We start from the raw sequence: 21,804 nt of genomic DNA, 5'->3' as shown, positions 1-21,804 counted from the left end.
TTCTTTTTCTTTTTCTTTTTCTTTTTCTTTTTCTTTTTCTTTTTCTTGCTGTTGCTCCTGATAAAGTATCCTGGAGACAACTGAGAAGATAGGCTATAAGATGGCTTACACAGAAAGAAACGCATCAGTCGTAACCACGTCTTTGGCTTTGCTGGTGATGCGTCCAGATCCCAGTGTATTTGAAGGACTGGCCTTTGGTATCACCTCATATGACCAAGGAGTGGATCTCAAGGTGAGAATAAGTGTTACTTCATGGACTAAACCAGGCAATTCCTGTTGCTGTTTTGTACTATTGTGTATTTGACTAGAGGAAGGCAGCTCTGAGCATGTCATTTCTTTCCTGCAGATCAATGTTCAAGAAAACTCCTTCAAAAAGGCCTTGGCCTCAGTGTTTTTGCCAAAATCACTGAAGACGTTCTTAGGGGACAAGTACTCCGACCCAGAAAAGCATCCAAAAATCCAGTTTAATTTTTTTGGCACGACTTCACTTTTTGTGGTAACTGTGATTCCTTTACAAATGCTAACATGGTAGCAATTGGTTCAGCTGTCATTAATGTGTACCAAAGAAAAATCCCAACAGTGTAATCTGTTCTAGGCACTTTAGCATCAGACTGATGGAGCACTGAGAAATGTGCAGGGAAAATGTATCCAAGCAGCAAAACCTTCTCAGTAGTGATAATGCTCTGAGGGGTGTCTGGAGACTGTAGATGTTTTCTTTATTTTCTGTAGCTGATGTTATTCCAATACTTTTGTTCTGTAGGAAAAGAACATACCCTAATCTTCCTCTAGGAAATAGTAAGCTCTTACTTAAAAAACACATATGGTACACGTTAAATATCATTAAAATAATTTCAGGATTTATTTCTCCATCAAAATAATAGCAGCAGTAATATGCAGCATTTAGGAATGTTCTAATATTTGCTGTTTTCCTAACTCTGGGGCATGAATATAATTTAAAAAGGAAGACGTTTCTTTTGGTATGATGAAACATGTATTATGCTGAGCAATGCTTTTCACACAGAAGAAGCATTCACAATTGTGTCTACTGTCTAATGAGCTAAATGATGTACAACTGAATGTTTTGATGTACTGAAATGGTTATGCAGCTTTCTCAATCCAGCTGATGCATCTGAAATTGTGTTCTGCTTCTGCTGATGTGGAAACTCTCCCTGATTTTACTAGTAACTACATTTTCCGATTAAGTAGAAAGTAGCTAAAGCATATCAGGCATCCCATGGTGTTTAGCTGATCACAATTTCCAAGAAAGACAATTTTTAAAAAATGGAAGTAGCAAAGGGCACGATTGCTGGTAACTTAAATAACTTGGAATTGTTTGCATGTGTGTATTTTTCTACTGTAGGATGACAGTTTACAAAAGGAGAGGCTGAACACTTATGTTGTGAGTGCCAGCATTGAAAATTCACTGATTCAGAACCTTAATGAACCTGTGAATATAACTCTTCAGCACCTAGACCAAAATACGGTAGGATATGTTCATTTAATCAGAGAGTTATTGAAATAGAATCTGTTTCACTTATCCTTAAAACAAACTGGCAACTAGTCAGATAAGTTTAAAATTTTTGCAGACTGACCTCTCCAAGATCTATCAACTAAAAGACTGACAATCCACACAAATCTCAGTGGCTTATTTCACTCTTGCAGGTTAGCAAAACTTGTGTCTCCATGCTAAATCCATGCTAGAAGCAAGGGACGTTTTCCTTGTTTTATCTGGGCAATTCTTTTCAAGGAATAATTTATTTGCTAAAAAATGGCAGCTTGGCTTTGACTGAAATGATTTGTGGTTGCTCCTAATTCAGCCAATTGTTTTAGTCACCAAGAGGGGTAAATTTCAAAAAATTCAAAAACATCGCATAGATGTTTTCAAAATTGCTTTGCTTTGTTTTCTTTCAAAATGATGTTTCAAAAATAAAAATCCATCTTAAGTTGTTTTTAGTGGGCATGGGTCCAACTTGTTGAATGGGTTCCTCCTTAACATTCTGGTTTTGCAAATGTTTATGGTTCAGTCTCCACACAAACACATTGCAAACTGAGGGCAGTACAAAATTACTCAATAAAATGAATTTGATTAAAGTTCATGTTAATGACAGCTTGAAAATGCTGCTTTTTTGGCAATATGCTCTTTGCATATAGTTCTAGAAAACAAAAATTTCATCCAGATATCCTCTTTATTCTGTCATTTTTACTCCACCAGGCCATCTGGCACCTCTCAGATTTTTTCCTTGACCTTTTAAAAATATCCTAATTAAATATTTAATGAGCTATCATCCTAACCTACATCTTTGGCTCTCTTCCTAATTATATTTGGCAGTCTACAGATCACAAGTCTTAACAGCTTATCTGTTAGGGTGGCTTCCTGTAAACTCTGTGCATTACCAAACTTTATTTATAATAAAGGAAAATGAATCTGTGCTTTGGGAAAGTTTGCTGCAGCATTATGAGTAATAAAATAGAATGTCCCCAAGAGCAAGCATTGCATTAAATATCCATTTAAATTTATTCATCTGCTTGTGACCTACGGGCAAGCTTTATTTTCTCTTAGGTCTCTTCCCTTACTGGTTTCAGAGAGAGAGCAGAAACACTGAAATTGTGAAATAAAGGTTTTCTTATCTTGAGATTATTACTATTATTATTATTTTTATCATGTAAAATCTCAGGTTGTTATTCTAGATCTTAATCATAACTTTTGAATGTCACCAGTAATTAGGTATGACACCTCAGATACCACATGAAGCCAATGAAGTCAGACATAGGAATCAATCTAAACTGGACTACTTGTCAGCCTTTGCCTAAACAGACAATGAAAGATGCAGAAAGGCTGGTAAAACCAGGAAAATCACTGACTGCTACAATTTCACTTAGTAATGGGGAAAGCAAAAATGGGGATCCTCTGCTGTTTTTCAGTGCCATGGATGAGTGCACCATATCCCAGCTGGTTTCCAGGGACCAGCTGTCTCACTGCTACTGATCTGCAGCATTTTCAGTAACCTACAGACCCTTTGAGGCACTACTATGCTAATAATCAGAGACCAAACTCTCCTCATGTGAGATTTATCTTCCCCTGTACTTCTTGACAAGAAAGTCCACTTGAGGAGTTTCTTGTCAAGAAGTACAGGGGAAGATAAATCAAAGTGCCATAGTTATAAATCCTGTTTACAAGCAAGATGCACTGTCTGCAAGTGCAGATAAGGCACAGATGTACTGAATAAATGTCACAGCCTCTTTTTTCTCTGCTTTCAGGGTAATGCAGCAGTGCACTGCGCCTTTTGGGATTTTCAGAAGAACAGTAAGTGCTATGTACAGAGCTATCACACTTGCTGTGTCACCAGAGCCTTTGGCTCCTTGACATGGAGTTTGAAACTTTGAGTCTGTGCTCTTCAGTGTGGCCACTATGTTTTGCACCTTTCCACTGGCACTGATACCTCAATAATCGACATTACTACTAGTGGATATGTGTCTGGCATTGTACAAAGGTGCATCTACACAGATAAGAAGAGTTAGTCTAAGAAAAAAGAAAAAATGCAAGGAAACATCAGATGACTTCTCACAGTCGTTTCAGGGAAGTCAGTGGGGGCTTCGCTGGGGTCAAGCTTTGGATATGGCTCAGAGAGTAAACAGACAAAGATAACCATGTATTGGGTTAACTCACCTCATGTGGGAGAGGATTCTCAATTATTAGTGTTAGATTTTACTTATTTATTTAACAGAAGTTCAGCTTCTGAATATGCCATGCATGCCACATAAATAGGGTCATAAATTTAATGTTACTAGGGAAGATGTGGCTTTTTCAATGTTACACGCTGTCTAAACAATTTCCCTGCCCTATAAATATTTATTGCCTTCTATATTTCCATACCCTGCAGTACGATCTAGTCAAATGGACTTTTCCTTACCTTCTTGCTTTCTCTGTGTGCAGGCATGTAAATGACTTTAAATATTTCTTCGTTCCACCAAAGGCTTTCATCCGAGTATTGAGGTTCTCAGGCATCTATGTAAGATGTGTTCCTGTGTGAAATATCACTTGTGTGCTGCTAAATGACCTTTCAATCTGCACTAACTTGAGCTCATCTTCACACATTCTGCATGCTGCAGAGCTATAAATGACTGAGCATGACTAACTCTACTTAAAAATCTCTTTTTCTATATTACACAGATGGACTGGGTGGTTGGAATACATCAGGGTGTGAAATGGAATATACAGATATGAATTACACAATCTGTTTTTGTAACCATCTTACCCATTTTGGAGTCTTGCTGGTAAGTATTCCATGAATCATCTCCAAAAAAGTCCCATGGCACTAGACAAAGGCATCACTAATTTTGGGGAGAGATGGGAGATTCATATCTATACTAGCTGTTAGATATGTGCAATTTTGCCAAAATTGATAACAACAAACAAACCAGTTATAATAATTTTTAAGGTATAAAGTCCTCTAAATGTCATTTGCTTCAAGACAAATTCATTTTTATGGATGTGTTTTGTACTTCTTTGCAAATGTAACTTAATACATATTAATGCTTTGGAAATACTGTGTTAAATTTATTACCTACCAGCTGGCAACTAATGATATTACATCTTTCTGTAAGTTTTGTCTACAGTCCCTCGGGAAGGTAAATTTAATATAAATACGGGAGACATCATTAATCACAGAATCACAGAATCACAGAATTTCTAGGTTGGAAGAGACCTCAAGATCATCAAGTCCAACCTCTGACCTAATCATCTCTTGACAGGAAAGGCAGTCAGTATTTTAATACACAGAAAACTGCTTCTGAAAGTCAGATGTCAAAAAATGGGAGTGCAGAGATGGCTGTCTGAGAATGGATTGCAACAAATGCATAGGAATAGGAAAGTTCAAAGCAAACTGAGTAAATAGTTGGGAATTGTTTCATGTCCGTAGAACACAACCTACCGGGGAAAGGCTGTCCCTTCCCTGTCGGATGCTTGCCCGGCCTCCCCTAGAGGTCAGCATTGCCCTGCTCAAGAAGAGGCACGAAAGCCCTCTCTAGGCTTTAAAAATGTGACCTACAAGAAGGAATTTAGATGTTACAGATTTTAGACAACTTGCTGAAGCTGCTATTCAAGCAAACAGAAATCAGTCTGATTGTAAGAACTCGCCTCTTTTGCACTTCTATTTAAGCAATAAGCATGGATACCAGTATTTAACAGCACTAAGTCTATGGTACACCAGCTATGTAGGTTACTTGTTTGAGATTCAAAGTTTCACCAAAGAGAAGAGAAATTGTAACAGGAAACATCAAAAATCATGTCAATATCACTCCTGGCAGCAGCTGGGAGAAGCAAGACCCAGCCTCCCAGATGACTTTTTCAGGGTGATGCTTTCTGGATGTGGAGAGTCCTCCCACACTCCAAGACATTTAGCAAGTTTATGCAGTTTCCCAGCATGGCAACTGCCAGTGAAACAAACCAGAGTTTCTCCTACAAAGCAAGCTCTCAGCTGAACAATGTTGGTGAGATACTGGAATCCTTGTTGAAATTCTGGTTTCTTAAGTACAGCTTTTCTAGCTTCACAACTAAGTACTAGATATTTTAAATACTGAATAGAGGCGCTGACCATACTAGTGTGGATATTCTGTAGGGCTATACAATAAGAAACACATAAAAATATTAATGGAAACCCTCTTAAAGGAGCAGTAGGCAGAGTATAAGTTTATTTTCTTATCCATGTGAAAATATGGAAAGCAATTTTCTCTATTTGGCAAACAACTGTGATTCTTTATCTTGTAACACAGGACTTGTCCCGGACAGAGATAGATACCAAAAATGATCGTGTATTAACTCTGATAAGCTATGCAGGATGTGGTGCTTCTTCCCTTTTTTTGGGTATAACGCTGGTGACATATCTAGCCTTTGAGTAAGTCTGATCCTTTCTCTTGTGTCATTTTTAATATTTTAGCAATAATAATTTTTCAGTAACTAGCAGAATGTTTGGTGATATTTGTTAATGTGATACACAGGAGGCAAGTGTGAGATCTGAAAATATAAGTATTGATTTATTTTGACCTCTGATTGTTGTGAAACAGGAGAAATTAAAATCTTTATGCTATGAGACATGAACTAGTCTGAACTGTTCAACAGCTTCAGTGTTCCTAAATTTTTGTAATTTCCTAAATGGGTATTTTGTAAGATATCATGTCAAGAAACTGGAATATTCTCTCTATATAGATGGTACATTAGTGACACTAACAATCAAATAGAAATGATTATATTTCTGTTCTTTTTCTGTTGGTTGTTCTGGTGTTTTGTCCTTTTGGATAGGTTTTGTTTCATACTGTATGCACAAGTAGCTCCTGGAACAATGGGGCTCTAGCCTTAGGCAACCGTAGGCGTTTTCCTAAGACAGTAATATTGCAAAAACAATTAACATTTCATGCATTAGTAAAATAAAAATAAAAATAAAAATGAAGTTAAATCTCTCGTCTACCAAATGTGAATAGCCTAGCAGGTCTGTCATGTTTATAGAAGCTTTTTTTTTTTTTTTTTTTTTTTTTTTCTCAGACTGAAAGATATGCTTCAAAAATAAACTAAGGATTTGATTCAAAATGTTAATGTAGATACAAATTATATACAGGAAGCCCATTTATAATGTGTCGAACACACATTTATGTTACCTGGTATTATAGAATGTACCCAGCGCAATTTGTGCAATGATAGCCTTGTAACTTTCCACTTCCATTTAGAAAGCTGCGGAGGGACAATCCTGCAAAAATTCTGCTAAATCTTTGTGCCACACTGCTGATGTTGAACTTGGTCTTCCTGGTCAATCCCTGGCTGTCCTCACTCAACCAGCCAGGTCTCTGTATCACCGTAGCTGCGCTCCTTCACTATTTCCTGCTTGCAGCTTTCACATGGATGTGCCTGGAGTCTGTTCACTTTTACTTGTCTCTTGTTAAAGTTTTCAATATTTACATCCCAAAATACATCCTAAAATGCTGCATTGCTGGATGGGGTAAGTAAGTGAATTTCTTTTCAACTTCTGTGCTCGTTACATTTTCTAAGATAGGGGCATGTTTGCAAAAGTAAGTTAGGACACTGAGCCAGTAGAAATGTGGTGCTTGCCCTAAGCCTTAGGGATGTATTACTTCCCCCAGGCAGGTCCAGCTTAAGTTTCTCCTGCTCAGGGAGACAGTAGTAGGAAGTACATGTTGCACAGTTATATGCAAGGAAAGTCAAAAGTTAATGTAAAGAAATGCCTTCCCTACTGCTCCTAGTCTGTACAGGAATGATTTATCATGCCAGTTGACATCAGTGCATGTGCCTGAGGAAGTGTGAGCTGACCACAGCCTGTGCCCCTGTGTTGGTGATGCACAGAGGTAATTCTGATCTCTCTCACCAGGCCTAGTGTTCTTAGCTGTTATCGATGCGTAATTCCCCTGCAGGGGATGGATTTGGCTTTCATTCCTGGGGACTTCACTGATTCACCTTTCCTCTAAGCACTTGGCATCAAGAGACTTGTTAGGGAGAAACATGATGAAAAGGACCCAGTATGCTGGCTCAGTTATTAGAAAAGGTGTTATCAAAGGCAGTGACCTAGAGCAGAATTTGACCCATATTGTTTGGGTAGCCATTAGGTGCTGTTTAAAAGATATATATATATTTTTTCATGTTTTTGAACAGTGTGCAGCATATAATCATCTCTATGCTCAGATTTAATATTGCACATAATTGTTCTTAGGGGCAGCCATACGTAATGGCACTGCTGGCAGCAGTTACTCTGAACAGAAGAGCCAGAACTGAAAGAAATGTGGCAAATAGGAAGTGAATGGAAGAAAAGACTGATCAAACACTGGCTGGAAAATGTCTGTCTCTGTCAGATCTTAATGCAAAATGCTGTGGTCTGCGTATTTTTTAACACTCTGCTTTTTGTAATAATCAGTTGGTTTTATTTTACCAGATTGGATCCCTTCTGGAGATATTTGAACATTCACAAACATTTTGCAAACACAGATATTTTATGCCTACTCATTTGTAATTTACATAAATAAGGAGATTAATCCTGCTATGCCACACATTTAATTACACTCATTTCAGAAGGAGATTTAGGAGTACATTTTGATCCCAAGATGTACATGTCTGTGGTAATTACTCACCAGAAATTATCTGACATCTTCCCATATTCTTCTTTTTTTTTTTTTTTTTTTTTTTTTTCTTTTAAATGAAATATTTCCTTTTCTCTTTCTTTCCACTTTAGGAATACCAGCTATTGTAATTATTACTGTACTCATTATAAATAAAGAATTCTATGGCGGTGGATCACAGTCTGAGAACAATCCGTTCAGCAATTTGTAAGTATAATATTTCAATTTTTTGATGGTTTTTGAAGTATCTTAAAGACTGAAGAAATAACCAAAATGCAACAACTACTCTCTTGCTTTTGTCTTTTCTCTGCCATCTTAATCCTCTCCTTTTAAAGGTTCTGGTTGAGTGGATCCTTTTGGACTACGTGGCTAATATATGGAGTAACTCTCACTTCAGTGGACTGGAATTGAGGACAGGAAGGGATTCTTCCAGTTTTATGCCCAACATACTTTGCCACTGTTTGTGTCAGCTACACTGAAAAATCTCTCTATCTTTACACGACAGTAACTCAGTTTGTTGTGACATTTGTATCTGCTCCTGCATGTTCTAGATTTCTGGTAAAACCTAAAGGCAGAATAACTGCTCTAGTATTTTGCACATTTGCTTCTGTTTTTCGTGTGTGTTTTTTTGTTGTTGTTGTTTGTTTGTTTGTTTGTTGTTTTGTTTTGTTTTAGTTGTTTTTATGTCAATTCACATCACTGTCTCTTTCATCTTTAAGAAGACTTTCATCATTTCAAATTATTTTATTTTAATCATCTCAACCTCCTCTCTTTTCCAGTGGGAAAACACTACATTCTTTCATCCTTTAAAAGGGTTTTATAACATAGAGTGTGTCTGCTTAATTATTTTTTCCTGATTTCTGTTGAGCACCATCTGATCACTTGGTGAAGATTACCTGGAATATTTAAATTCTGTACCATCAGACAACACACACCCATAATACCTCAGAGGGAAGACTGTTACCAGTCTTTAGCAAAAAGTCAACAAAACTCAGTAATTACTGTACAAGGAAAAGCTAGCCAATGGTTGTCTTTCTAAACTCCTAATTAAGTCATGTTTAACTTGGTTTTCCTAAGGCAGTGTATCTTTTTGTTTGCACTTTATTAATTTGTGAAACATTTATCAAGTTTATCTGAATTTGACAGAAATATTAAATTCTCCAAGGTATTAAATTTCTATGATGTCCATGAAAAAGGCAACCTATTAGAGAGATTCAATGAATGTCCTTACTGGGGGAAAGTAATGGGTGTTAGGGAATGCTCATTGCTAGGTATCAGAGAACCACACATGAGGATTATTTTGGAAACCAGGCTTCATTAGCTTCACTGTCTGCAGAATTCATTATCAAATGCATGCTTCCTTTTCTTGCAGTTGCTGGATTCAAGATAATACAGTGTTTTACATCTCCGTTGTGGCCTATATCTTCTTAGCATTTTTGATGAATACAGCCATGTTCATCACAGTTCTCCTTCAAGTCCACTCTGTGAAATCAAGGACACAAAAGAGACACAGATTCTGGAAGCAGGTTTTTCTCCAGGATGTCAAAAGTGCCTTCAGTTTGATGTTCCTTTTGGGCTTAACTTGGGGCTTTGCTTTTTTTGCCTGGGGAGCAGTAAGAATATTTTTCTTGTATCTCTTCAGCATTTTTAACAGCTTGCAAGGTAATTTCTGAATGGAGTACAGCTATGAATGCAACAGTTTAGGACTGTGGAACAGAAATACATTTGTAATATTATATAATTCAAGTATGGGGGAAGCAGAGAGCTCATATAGCATTTGTGTTATACTGTTTAGCTATTTCAGTAGGAAAGTGAAAGTAGGAAGTAGGAAGTATTTCAGTGTTGAAGTGAAATGACAGTGTTGTTTAGACAGCATTGCTATGATAGATATTACTGTTAAAGACACAAATGCGTGCTTCAGAAACATGGGTCCCAGTAAGTGCATCTTTTCAGGAGCTGGTACAGTCTTTTTCATCTGGGAATAAAAATGGTTGCTGAGAATCTCCAGTGAGTTTGAGATTATTCTTATACCAAATGTGCAGGCAGCTCTCTCCATTACCCTTTCATATGCACAAATGACTTTCAAGTGTAATTCTGGACCAATATGATACCGGCCCAGAGGCCACCTCTCTGCGTATACATAACTTACTGTGACTCAGTGGTATAAAAAAACATCAGAAAAGGGACAGAAGGTTGGAGAATCAAGCCCGAAAGTGTGCTTTTATCTTTTTTTTTCTTCTTACTTCTTTAGGATTCTTTATTTTTGTGTTTCATTGCCTAATGAAGGATGATGTAATGAAGCAGTGCCAGGTGCACTTTTGTTGGAGATTTAATCAGAAGAATTATTCTGGTAAGCATTAAGGGGTTTTGTTTAGCTTGGCTTGTGTCACATTTGTTCTACTTTAAGAAGTGTGGTTGTCTTAATAGTTTTCTGTTATGTCTGCATTGCATTGGATGATTTTTTGGACTTTTTCCTCTTCCTTTAACTGCTTATATGATATGATCATGAGGTGTCAGTATGCAGTGAAAAATGTAGCTTTCTGAAAGAGATTCCAGCTTGGTCACTAATTTTGTATGTGCAGTTCATTGTTCCAGTGTGTGAGCTATGTGTTTGGTGGATTTCCAGTTTTCACAAAGTTGAGATTCAGAAACTTATCCCATATTAACACAAATGTATGGTCATGAGCATTGTGTGTACAGTCCTGTGCATTGTATGCTGCCGAGGAATATGTAGCTTTCCATTTGTGCTGGGGGAATTCAGCAAGAATGCTCTAAGCAGCACATGGCATACTTTCCCTTGAGCATCAGCCAGCTCTGTGCCGTATGATACAATAAGGGTAAGACTGCCATTCCTCTCCACTGTGTATCTCCTGACCTCTTTGACATGGCCTTTTTTGAATGAATATTACTGGACTTGATCCCTAAAGGGGAAATAGAAGACTGAATTGCTGGTATCCAGCCTTACCTGTACGAGTGTGACATAGCTAGTGTAAAACTTAACATCAGATATTGTGTGTTATGCCGTACAGAGACCAGTGCTTCAGGGCAGGTACAAGGATGGTACAAGAAACAAGCCGAGAACTTTCTCCTCCGGGGTCTTTGCTAGTTTGAAATGTGACACACCAGGAAGAATTTCCCATACACAGTTTTATTCCTGTGCCTTCTGCTCTCTGATTTCAGACTGGAGTGGATCAAGTGCATCTACACCAAGGAATTTAAACCACCGACACCCTTCCCCAGCTTTGTGGAATCTAAATTCCAAAGGAACAAGCTCAACTTTGAGTGGCTCAGATTTCTTCTCTAGGACTTCTCCGGATATGAGTTTTAGGATAGGTAAGAAAATAGACTAAATGCTAAGGTCCCATATGGTGACTGTCAAATCCCAACCAGTGGAAATATATAGGAAAGCTTTCACTGCTTTGTCTATGCCAGACTTCAGTTTGGGGTTAATGGCTGTGTTACAGATGGCTTTTGCTATATGAAGGAAAGTAAGAAAACCCTTAAGATCCTGGTATGGCTTTTTTCCAAAAGGAGGGGAACTCTCAGCTTAGCTTCCATCCTAGGCACCTAAGAAATGCTCTACCCTGTGCCAGCTGGCTGTCATTCTCATGGCAACTGCTTCCAGTTAGGGAGTACTGTAGTCTATTCTATCTCATGCATTCCTGTTGTGGTTTAACCCGGCTGGCAGCTAAACACCACACAGCCGTTCGCTCACCCTCCCCCCTCCCTCTCTGGGATGGGGGAGAGAAACGGGAAAGTGAAGCCTGTGGGTTGAGATAAAGGCAGTTTATTAAGATAGAAAATAATAATGATAATAATAATAATATGTACAAACAAGTGATGCACAATGCAATTGCTCACCACCCGCTGACCGATGCCCAGCCCAACCCCGAGCAGCCGGCCCCCCACCCCGGCTAGCCACCCCTATATATTGTTTAGCATGACGTCAGATGGTATGGAATACCCCTTTGGCCAGTTTGGGTCAGCTGTTCTGGGTTTATCCCCTCCCAGCTTTTGCTGCACCCCCAGCCTGCCCGCTGGCAGGACAGAGCGAGGAGCTGAAAAGTCCTTGGCATAGTGTAAGCATTGCTCTCCAGCAATTAAAACATCAGCATGTTATCAGCACTCTTCTCATCCTAATCCAAAACATAGCACCCTACCAGCTACTAGGAGGAAAAATAACTGTCCTAACTGAAACCAGGACAATTCCCAAAAGCTCAAAGATTTGGGGGATTACAGAAAACTGAACAGGACCTGCTCTGAGCCTCTTTATTTCAGAAGAATCCCAGCAGAATATTTTGCCTTGCAAGATGGAGAAATTGTTGCAGAGCTGTATTCTGAAAACAGAATTCTTTTATATGAATTCTGACCTAAGCACCAAACATTCCTAGTTGGTTTTGGAAACATGCTGATTTCTGTTATTTTCACAAAGAAGTTAAAGCATAGCTGTATTTATTGAGTTGTGCATAGTCAGGCTTCTTTCTAAATAAGTAAAAACAAATTAACATCACTAAAATTTTTCCCCCACTATTTTCCCTAGCTGAAGTTCATTACAACCCAACTGCTATAACTCCAGAAGATGATAAGGCCAAGCATCCTTATTCACAAAGAATATCATCCATGGATAAAAAGCTCCACTATCCACAGACAGCAAGATTTTTTCATTGATACTGAATTCGTTTTCTTCTGATTCTCTAATGATGTTGTTTTTTTGTGGCATGTAGAAATAAACATTGATCTAAATAATTACTTTTAGTGTACAATTATCACTCTGCACACAGTTACAGAGCTAAACCCTCCCATGATTCAACTATCTAGGCTTCAGTGGCAGGACACTACTGACCACTTAAGAATATGGTCCCCCTGTGTTTCTTAGATTAGCTGTCATATTAAACAGTGACTGGAAACTTTCTCTTCCTTGTCATTTCACTTCTCACAGTCTGTCCTCAGTCTTATTTTTGAGCCTGTTAGCTGGCTATCTCTGGCATAGGTGTCTAGGTTCCTCAGTGACCATCTTTCCTTGCTTTTTTAAAATGGACTCTGACCAACTTACACAAATTGGACTCAGCTTTCCAAGATGTTCCTGTCAATTGTATGTTTTTGTTTTCAGATGTATTGGCACTCCTGCCGTAGATTTAGAACTCTAAAGAGGAGTCTATCACTTAAATGTTGGAAAACATTGCCCAGTACCCTAAAATGGAATGTAAAATCAAGAAAAATTGAAATTCCAACCTGTAATGGATATCCACATGTATGATGAATGTATCTGATTACATCTCTTGGAAAAAAAAAAAAAAAAAAAAAAAAAAAAAGCAGATAAAATCCTATCATTTTAGAATTTTGGAGGTGGCAATTAAGAAGTTTGCCCTTTACTAATACTCTGAATACAGCAGGAAGAAAAGTCCATGTCATAACATCACAACAGGAGAGCATTACAGGTTGGAATGAAACTGCTTGCCATTTGCTGCCAGTATCAGCAACCACTTCTGCCCTTTGTTTGTGACCTGACTGCAGCTCACACTCAATGTCTGCAGCAGTCTCTTGAATAACTGCAGCAAGAGTTGGATCAGATTTGTGGTTGTAAAAGAGGGAATTTGATCAGAGTAGTGGTAAGAAGAAATGTACCATCCTGACTACTGGGAGACATAGCTTTCCTCTCTTACTGAAGAAGGTCTTTAATTTCAACAAGTGTGCTTGAATCAGTAACTTGCCTGCTTAACCAAATGCTAGTTTCAATTCTGAATGCCCTTCTCTGTATCATTCAAGTAAAGATTTTTTGGATGATTGCTAATATAGTAAAATACTAACTGGTACCAATGGCAGAGAAGAAAAAAAAATAATGGAATGTTGTCTTAGAGCTGGTATGTACGACAGCAAATACAAAAGGTTCTTTCATTCTGTGAATAACTCCCACACAGCAATTAGTGGAAAAGATGAATATTTCAATGTACAGTAGCTACAGCCAGCCTACTTGAAATTAGACAGACCACCTTCAGATCCTTGGCTTTCTGGGAGAAATGTTAGCAGTAAAAACAGCCAAGCAAGTTCCACCTAGTACCCACTTGTTTGTAACATGAAATTGCTTTTAATGAGGAAAAAAATATATAAGAAATTTAGAATGAAATACAATTCAGTACGTTGGGAATGTGAACTATAATCCTCTGCTTGTGTTCCTTATTTTCTCAGGTAGCATTAATGAAAATTCTGTTCCACAGGCTGCTGCTGACCATAGTGCCTGACTCCCCTTGTGCACTGAACCTGGCTGTGCCACCCCTGGGGTGTCCTGCCAGCGTTAGGACAGAGGCTATGGTGGGAGGCCTTTGGGGGAAGAGGAGCTTCAGTCCTTCCCTGAACCCTGTTCACATCAGTTTTCCTCTGCTGTGATATCACCAAGTCTAGGTGGATGGACAGCTTGACACTGTTCCCTTTTTTTCTATTTTTTTCTAAGTTTTTCTAGTTTTTCTTATTTTTCTATTTTTTCTTATTTTTCTAATTTCTACTTTTAAGGTCAAATAACACTGGAATAAGTGGTTTAGAGAGCACATGGAACTGCTATCATTGCAAGTCTTAAAAAGCTTTTATGGTGCTAAGACAAATACCCGCCAGAATTGGTAAAAGCAAGATTGATTTTGCCTTAGGGCAAAGAATGGACCGCAAGACCTGCTGAAAGTTCTGCTCTGTTATTCTGTTTTAAAATAAAATGGTATCCAAAGAGAATCAATATGGAAGCAACATGAGATTGGCCTAGTCTACATACTGTAATTGCTTTGTATGATTCCTGATAAAATATGAAACGTACCTTGATTTTCTAAAGCTTTTCCTAAATGCCCTCATAACATGCTTAAATGGCCAGGAGGAACATAGCTTTGGATAAAAGCTGGACAAGCAGTGAGACATGCTAGAATACTTCAAACTGCCTAAAAATGGATTGAAATGCTGGCAGGTCCGTGTGTGGTTCCTGCTTCAGAGGTGTAAGAGTGGGAAGAAGAGCAAGCAGCATGGCATGTAGCTATGTCACTTCTCAATTGTTGCTATTGATTTTTTTTTCTTCTGTCTGAAAAGCAAAATCTGGAAGTAAATTTTTAAAAACCTGTCAACATGCTTATGTGAAATGCAAAGCACTGTTTGTTCTAGGAAGGCAGTTAGCTCACTTCCACTCTCCATCATATGCCTAATGGCTTTTCCAGCTAAACAGTATATCATTTATGTTTCAAGTATGGCATTGTTTAGGTTGTCAGCCAGAATGAAGATGTGTAATTTTCTTTGGGCTGAAATAATATCTTCCATGCTGGCACCATTACATTTGCTCTTCTCCAATGTATCTATGCTGACATTCTGTCACAGAATTGTGCATTGATGTTTTTCACAGGGAGAGGACTCGCATGATGACAAGTCTAATAAAAAATTGCTATGCACTTCTGATTCACATCCTGACAATTTCAAGTGACAGGAATAGCTCCCGCAGCTCTGGCTTGGAACAGGACCTGACGGCTTGAGGAGCATTACCGGCACGAACGAGTCCTCTTTACCCCCTTTTGATTCTATCAGTTGTCTCTGTTCACTATCAGGAAAAGCAGTATCTAAAAGCTCCTTTGATTTTTTAAGTTGTTCTCAGTTACTCCTAAATTGCTTATTTTTAGCCATACATACACCAGAAAAATGCATGCTCTATTTTTAACTGATGAAAGAAGGATTTCTAAAAGTGTATTTATCTATGAAGGCAATTATTTGATGTCAGATCTCAGTGCGTTGTTAACAATGGGTTAGACAACCCAGTTACGGGCAAAACAAATAAAAAATAATAGTAAAATCCTCACAGCCTCTGTGGAGACTCAGAAGGACGAAACCCTCCCCACTCCTGTCCTGCTGCTTAGATGAGCCCCAAGCCCTTCACCCTTTGCACCAGCTAAGCCCATGCATTCAGACCCGAGGTCTAGTAGCTCACCCAAGGGGCCATAGAGGTTTTTTATTCCTCTGCATGAACTGGTGGCTAAAGCTGCCACCTGTATTTACAGCACATGGATACGATATGATAGATAGATATTACATAGGGTGACAGTTAAAGGTCAGTAATTTTAAGTTTCCTTCTGACAGTTTATGAATTTACAGTAATGGGTAGCAATATAGGTATGTACTTACGCCCAAGATGTAAAATTCTTTCTAAATTTAGAAGGCAGTTATTAGTGGGACATTGAAAGAAATGTCATTATGGGAAAAGAATTGAGATTAAAAATCAAAATACTGGGAAGATAATTACCTATTGCATAATACTCTGTGCTTTTAACTATCAGAAAGTATTTCACATGTAATGGCATTCTAATTGTTTTAAATTAAATGAATCATTGAGTGTTTCAAGGATGCCCAAAAGAATATGCTTGCTATATTATTTCATTCCCTGACTGTTCCCAAGAGGGAAGAAATTCAAAGATATGTTTTAATGTTTACTTTTCTCTCTTTTCTGACACTGCTATTTCACTTGCCATTCTCATACTGAAGCTGGCTGAGGAAACTCTTGGAAAGAGAGGTTGGAATGGGATGCAAGAGTGGAGAAAACAAGATTAAAGGTATTTGGAACCACTGATGAGTGAGTGCCTTCGAGATCTTGTCACAGGCAGACTGAGCCCCACTAACTCTTCTGAACAGTCCAGATTTAGACTTAGTAACAAAATCAGAAGCTATTTTCTTAGATTTTAACCAACAAGGTATGTCTTGTTGCTGTGTCACTGAAGGCTGCTTTTGATAGCTCATCTGAACTGGCCTTCCACCTCATCTTCATAATGCTGCAGGGTGGGATGGCATTTTTTTTTTTTGCTCCTAATCCTGCTGGGAAGTCTTGAGGTATTTGGAAGTGTAACTTGGCAACTCATCTTCAGTTCCAAAAAACAGTTCCAATCTAACATTATTCAGTCTCAGTGCCTGTACAGCTCCACCTGGTCTTCATTTAGAATCAACTCTGCACAGGTGACAGAGGGATAGAGCCAGTAATAGAACAGTGTATTTTTCTCATAAATAAGTAGTCTAAACATTGAGTGGTTAAGACTCTAGTATGAATGTGATACAGATGACCAAATTGTCACTAAAGTGTCCTGAAAAGATATTCTTCTTTTTAATAGCTCCAGCTATGTTTTGCCTCCATCAGTGTTTTGCTGAGGACATTGAGCAATGTAAAAAATCAAAATACAAGATAGAGAAGAGTTTCCATACATGGGTGAAAAACATCAGATTGACAGGCATGGAAACCAAGCTCCTGTATTCACAAGTGAAGAAACACAGCATGGGCAGTACCTTATGTAACCTTCCATTTCCTAACGCTTGGTAGCTCAGAAACGAATGTCTGAGGAGATGGGGAGAAAATGTTCCCTCTGTTTAAGGAGGGACTCAGATGCAGCTCATGGAAATGATTCATTCCACCCAGAGCAGAGCTGGAAACAGGCTTGGATTTGCTGGTAATTTGCTCTGAACATGGACTGCTGTCTCTGACAGCAGAGCTCACTCTGGGTGTGCATTCACTCTTTCCCATTTAATACTTGCCTGCCTGGGTACTAGAAAATGGATTCAGAAATCATACAAGTCATACAACCTATGAAATAAATGTCAAGTAAAAGCTTCATTCTTACAATTGACCTGAGATATGAGACTCTTCGACACCTCATCTTGTCATTATTTGTCATGCTCTTGGCAATTTCAACTTAAGGGGAAGTTACTAAAGGTGCAACTCAGATGCAAGTCAGAAACAAATTGCATGCTCCCAGCCTTGTCAGCCTGCAGTCTCTACAGCAGGTACTCCTTTCCCAACACAGTGACATGCTTCAAATGAAAAAATGAGGAGTTATGGTCATGCAAGTATTGCAGTGCTCTTCAGTCAGGTGGGCACAGTTCCCCTATAAGAGGAACAGCAAGATGTGCTGTGTGCTTGTAAAGAGCATAGAGAAATTAAAATTCAGATCTAAGTATAACAGAGACTAGTATGAAAGAAGAGAATGGCGGTGAGAACAAAGCAGAAGTGTCTATCTTCCTAACATTATTATTATTATTATTATTGTTTGCCATTAGCAGAGCCAGCTCAGGAAACACTAGGAAGAAAAATACATTTCAGATAACATAACTCTAGTTATAGCTGTAGACTGTGGCTTAATGGCTAGATCTGTTAAAGAACTCCAGGTTAGGACTACTTGATGGAGGAGAAAAAAACCTCCTTCACTTTTATGTCAAAAAAAAAAAAAAAAAAAGGCTGCTGAGAATCACTGGACTGTTGTCCTGTGTCCTGGAAAGAAAAAATTTACATGGAACGCAGCAGACTGCTAAGCTTCAAATAAGTTTTGAGGGAGGGAGTAAGAGGACTCTCCGTAGTGCAGCAGAGTTCTGCTCTGTTGTGAACAGCCTAAAATAATGGGTCTGCAGGTCTCCACCGTGCTGGGAAAGGGTGTGTGATGGGCTTTACTCTGCTGGCCCTCTGGGGCACAAATGCCTACAGCAGCTGCCCAGGGAAGCTCACCATGCTTACATGGTCTGTCTTCTGCCTTGATGCGTTCCCTTCATCTCCTTTACAATCTGAGGTGCTAATCTAGTACATCATATCCATTCTTTTAGCATGGCACTTCATGGCAGCTATTTGACGGTGTACTCACAAGGCATCCAAGGGTGCTGCTATTATTGAGACTGAGCATTACAGCCTTTTTGGAGTTCTCAGGATGGTCGAGTGGCTCATCTATATCCGAGAAAAACCTTTTTTATAGAGGATGCCATGACAGAGTCTACCAAAATTCAAGACTGACTCCACCTACTAGGACAGACAAGCTGTTCGGTATCTCTCTGTTGTTAACACCCTAAGAACATAAACGTCAGTTCGCTCAGCAGAGAGACAGAAAGATACATCAGCCAGCAATAAACAGATGGCAACACTGCTGGGAGATTCAATTAAAGCAAGGGTCGAAAATGTGTTTGAGACATAGAAGAAAAAATAAGACAACTAGATAGTGCTATGGAGCATTGATACAAATAATGACCTAAGAAAGTGAGTTAAAATAAGCTTAAAAAGAACAGGCTTGCAAATACAGCCGTAGTTCCCCGTCAGTTCTGAATTCCTACCAATCTAGCTACTAACCATTTTGACATATTTTTGTAAATAACAATCAACTCTGCATGACCAGTGTATGCTGAAATAATATAAATGTGTTGCACAAGTTAAGATTTTGGCTGCTTTCTCCATATTTTGGTTTGGTGCAGAGCAAATGGTTCCAAAAGAGATTTTTCTGAGTGGGTGACACTACACAGCACATGGAAATGACTTAAGTCAACAGTCACACTGCATTAAAACAGAAAATTTGCATGAAAAATACTGCTACATGATATACTCTTGAGTGTTTTATTTGCACTTTTTTCAGCATGGAGTTCAAAAGGAACATTCATTTTCTCTGAAACACAGTGCTTTAAACAATAGTCAGAATTACCCAAATTGCTTTTCTCTTAACCCCTGAAGACAGAGCTCTAAAATAACATCTTACAGTTGTTTACTATTTAGAATAATGTTCTCTTCCTTTTAAGCTGGATTTTCAGATTCAAAATCATTGGAATCTGATTTAAAAATGTGGCATTTCCCTGGCCTGGTTTCTACCCATGAAACCAATGAAGAGCACACAAGAACTGATGAACAGAAACACTGAAATTCTACCAGCACTAACAAACTGTGTATCTGATGTTTACTATCTGTCCTTCAGTTTTCCTGGATTTCCTTGGAATTCTCCTGGATTTTCCTACAGAAGGTGATTCTGTGTGGTTTTTCAAAATGTTTTTCACCTCCTGACAGTCAACTAAGAACATCTTATGCTCTTATAAGGAGAGGACCTCTCTGATGAGCTAAAGCCTGCAGTAATACAAGCTCTGTAGGAAGAATTGTGAGAAACAAAAGAGCTTCCTTCTGCCATATGCCATCAAGGAGGCAGAAAGTTGGGAAAAATATATTCTCTCAATAGAAAGAGAGAATCAAGTAGAATTTCATGCTTCCATGAAGTTGGTTGGACATATGTACTGTGCCCTATCAAAGAGAGAACAGGAAAAATGTTTTTGTGCTTCCAGGTAATGCAGGCCTCACAGTGTGAAACATCAGAGAGAACATTCAGATCAGATAGTTAAATTCATGTCCTGTTCTGAATAAAGAGCACACAAAATGTCAGGAGTAAACAGAATTTTAAGCCCTCACACCTTTCTGGGGTTGCTTTCATCTGTGACAGATGTTAGCAGCCTCAAGAATTTTAAATACAGCTTGTGAGGTCTGTCACCTTTCCTTTCGTACCTGAAACATCCCCCAAGCCAAACATTGTGACACCTCATAACTCAAAAGTCTCCAGTCCTCTGGGTTCTCTCTTACAAAGAAGGATACCAGTTTGGGTCCCCTATCTTGCTGTACAAAATCAAGGGACAGATTAAACTGAGTTATGATACAATCTCAAGTTGTCAGCCCAAATCCGATGGGTCTGAAAGCTCTGAGACTGCACAAAGTTAGGAATCTATGCAGCTAACTGAACTTTGCTACATCAACCAACCTCTTCTGCAAATCAAGGCAAGTAACGAGCTTCTTTTGGCTAATTTGCAGTTTTAGCCAAACACCTGATATTTCATTCAGATGTTACGCTTGAGCATTCAACACTTGGATAACAATTAGTTCCTAATGTTTGCTGATACCCCACTTCTCCTATACAGGAAATCTAAACATTTTATGTAAGTATCTGACACTAAGCTGTCACAATCTGCTACACTTGCTGAACTCTATATTAGGTATAATGCGCAGTACTACACTGGTGTGGGTGGACAACATAATCGGGCATCCTCAAAGACACCTAAATCTGTGAGCAACCTACATACTGTGCCTGTATAAAAGGACATATTATGGTTGATCGTGACAAGAACCTTCTTCTAAAAGCACTTACGAAAAAAGTAATTGGAATTTTTAACCCCTACATCCTTTCTGTATCAGTGATTACTTCTTCCACCTGGCCATAGCATGGGTCTACTTGCATCACTGCCTAATAACCATGGCATAGTTGTGCTTGCAAGGCTTGGGACTGGGATTTTTCATATTTAGTACTTAGAGGAGGTATTCTGAATGAAATAAGCTTGATTTGTGTGTGTGTATAGCTAAAGATAATGGACTTGGCTATAAGATTGCTTTTGTGATTTGAGCAGACTACTTTCTTCACTCCAACATCACAGCTGAAGAACAGCCTGGATGAAAAAATACTCCAGCTACTGATGTTCATTTTCAAGACATAAAACTCAGCCCTTTTACATCCTTTCCTTTTTCATTATATATAAATAAATTTTTGACTTTCTTAATTTCAGGAAATTTAGCCCAATAGGTCACATTCCTCATACCTTCGTTTCCACGAATGTTAATCAGGGGTTCATCACAGAGTACAGTTTCAGATTTAAGTGTTGACTAATCTAAAGAAAAGAAAAGCCATAGTACTAACATATGTGATTGAGACAGCATCATGAAAAGTTGTTTTTCTCTCAAAAGACTTGAATCATCAGTTGTACCATTCAAAGCCTATAAATACACAGACAATTGCAAGATAGTGGGCTTCTGTACTGCAACTGTCTGTAAGCCTGTCCAAACAAGTTGTGGCTTTGTCGTCAATGAGACTGTTTCAATGGAGAAAACTAAACTTTAATGTGCTAGCAGTATTA

General features: G+C 38.5%; 1 protein-coding gene across 2 annotated transcripts in view; it reads left to right on the top strand.

Annotated features, from left to right (window-relative positions):
- ADGRG4 (adhesion G protein-coupled receptor G4) overlaps positions 1-14,213 on the top strand; it is a 34,352-nt gene extending 20,139 nt beyond the window's left edge. Inside the window, exons 14-25 of one of the 2 annotated variants that reach the window (XM_035326030.1) lie at positions 67-232; positions 347-496; positions 1,361-1,483; positions 3,259-3,304; positions 4,172-4,275; positions 5,773-5,894; positions 6,721-6,989; positions 8,232-8,325; positions 9,491-9,780; positions 10,370-10,468; positions 11,299-11,451; positions 12,659-14,213. In XM_035326030.1, coding sequence (XP_035181921.1) covers positions 67-232; positions 347-496; positions 1,361-1,483; positions 3,259-3,304; positions 4,172-4,275; positions 5,773-5,894; positions 6,721-6,989; positions 8,232-8,325; positions 9,491-9,780; positions 10,370-10,468; positions 11,299-11,451; positions 12,659-12,786 — 1,744 coding nt within the window. In that variant the 3' untranslated portion in view covers positions 12,787-14,213. The remainder of the gene's footprint in view (positions 1-66; positions 233-346; positions 497-1,360; positions 1,484-3,258; positions 3,305-4,171; positions 4,276-5,772; positions 5,895-6,720; positions 6,990-8,231; positions 8,326-9,490; positions 9,781-10,369; positions 10,469-11,298; positions 11,452-12,658) is intronic. The other variant, XM_035326031.1, reaches the window with a different exon arrangement.
- Positions 14,214-21,804: the final 7,591 nt, after the last annotated feature.

The sequence above is a fragment of the Oxyura jamaicensis genome, chromosome 4 (genome assembly GCF_011077185.1).
Source record: "Oxyura jamaicensis isolate SHBP4307 breed ruddy duck chromosome 4, BPBGC_Ojam_1.0, whole genome shotgun sequence".
NCBI lineage: Eukaryota > Metazoa > Chordata > Aves > Anseriformes > Anatidae > Oxyura > Oxyura jamaicensis.
This window is presented reverse-complemented; position numbering and strand designations above follow the sequence as displayed.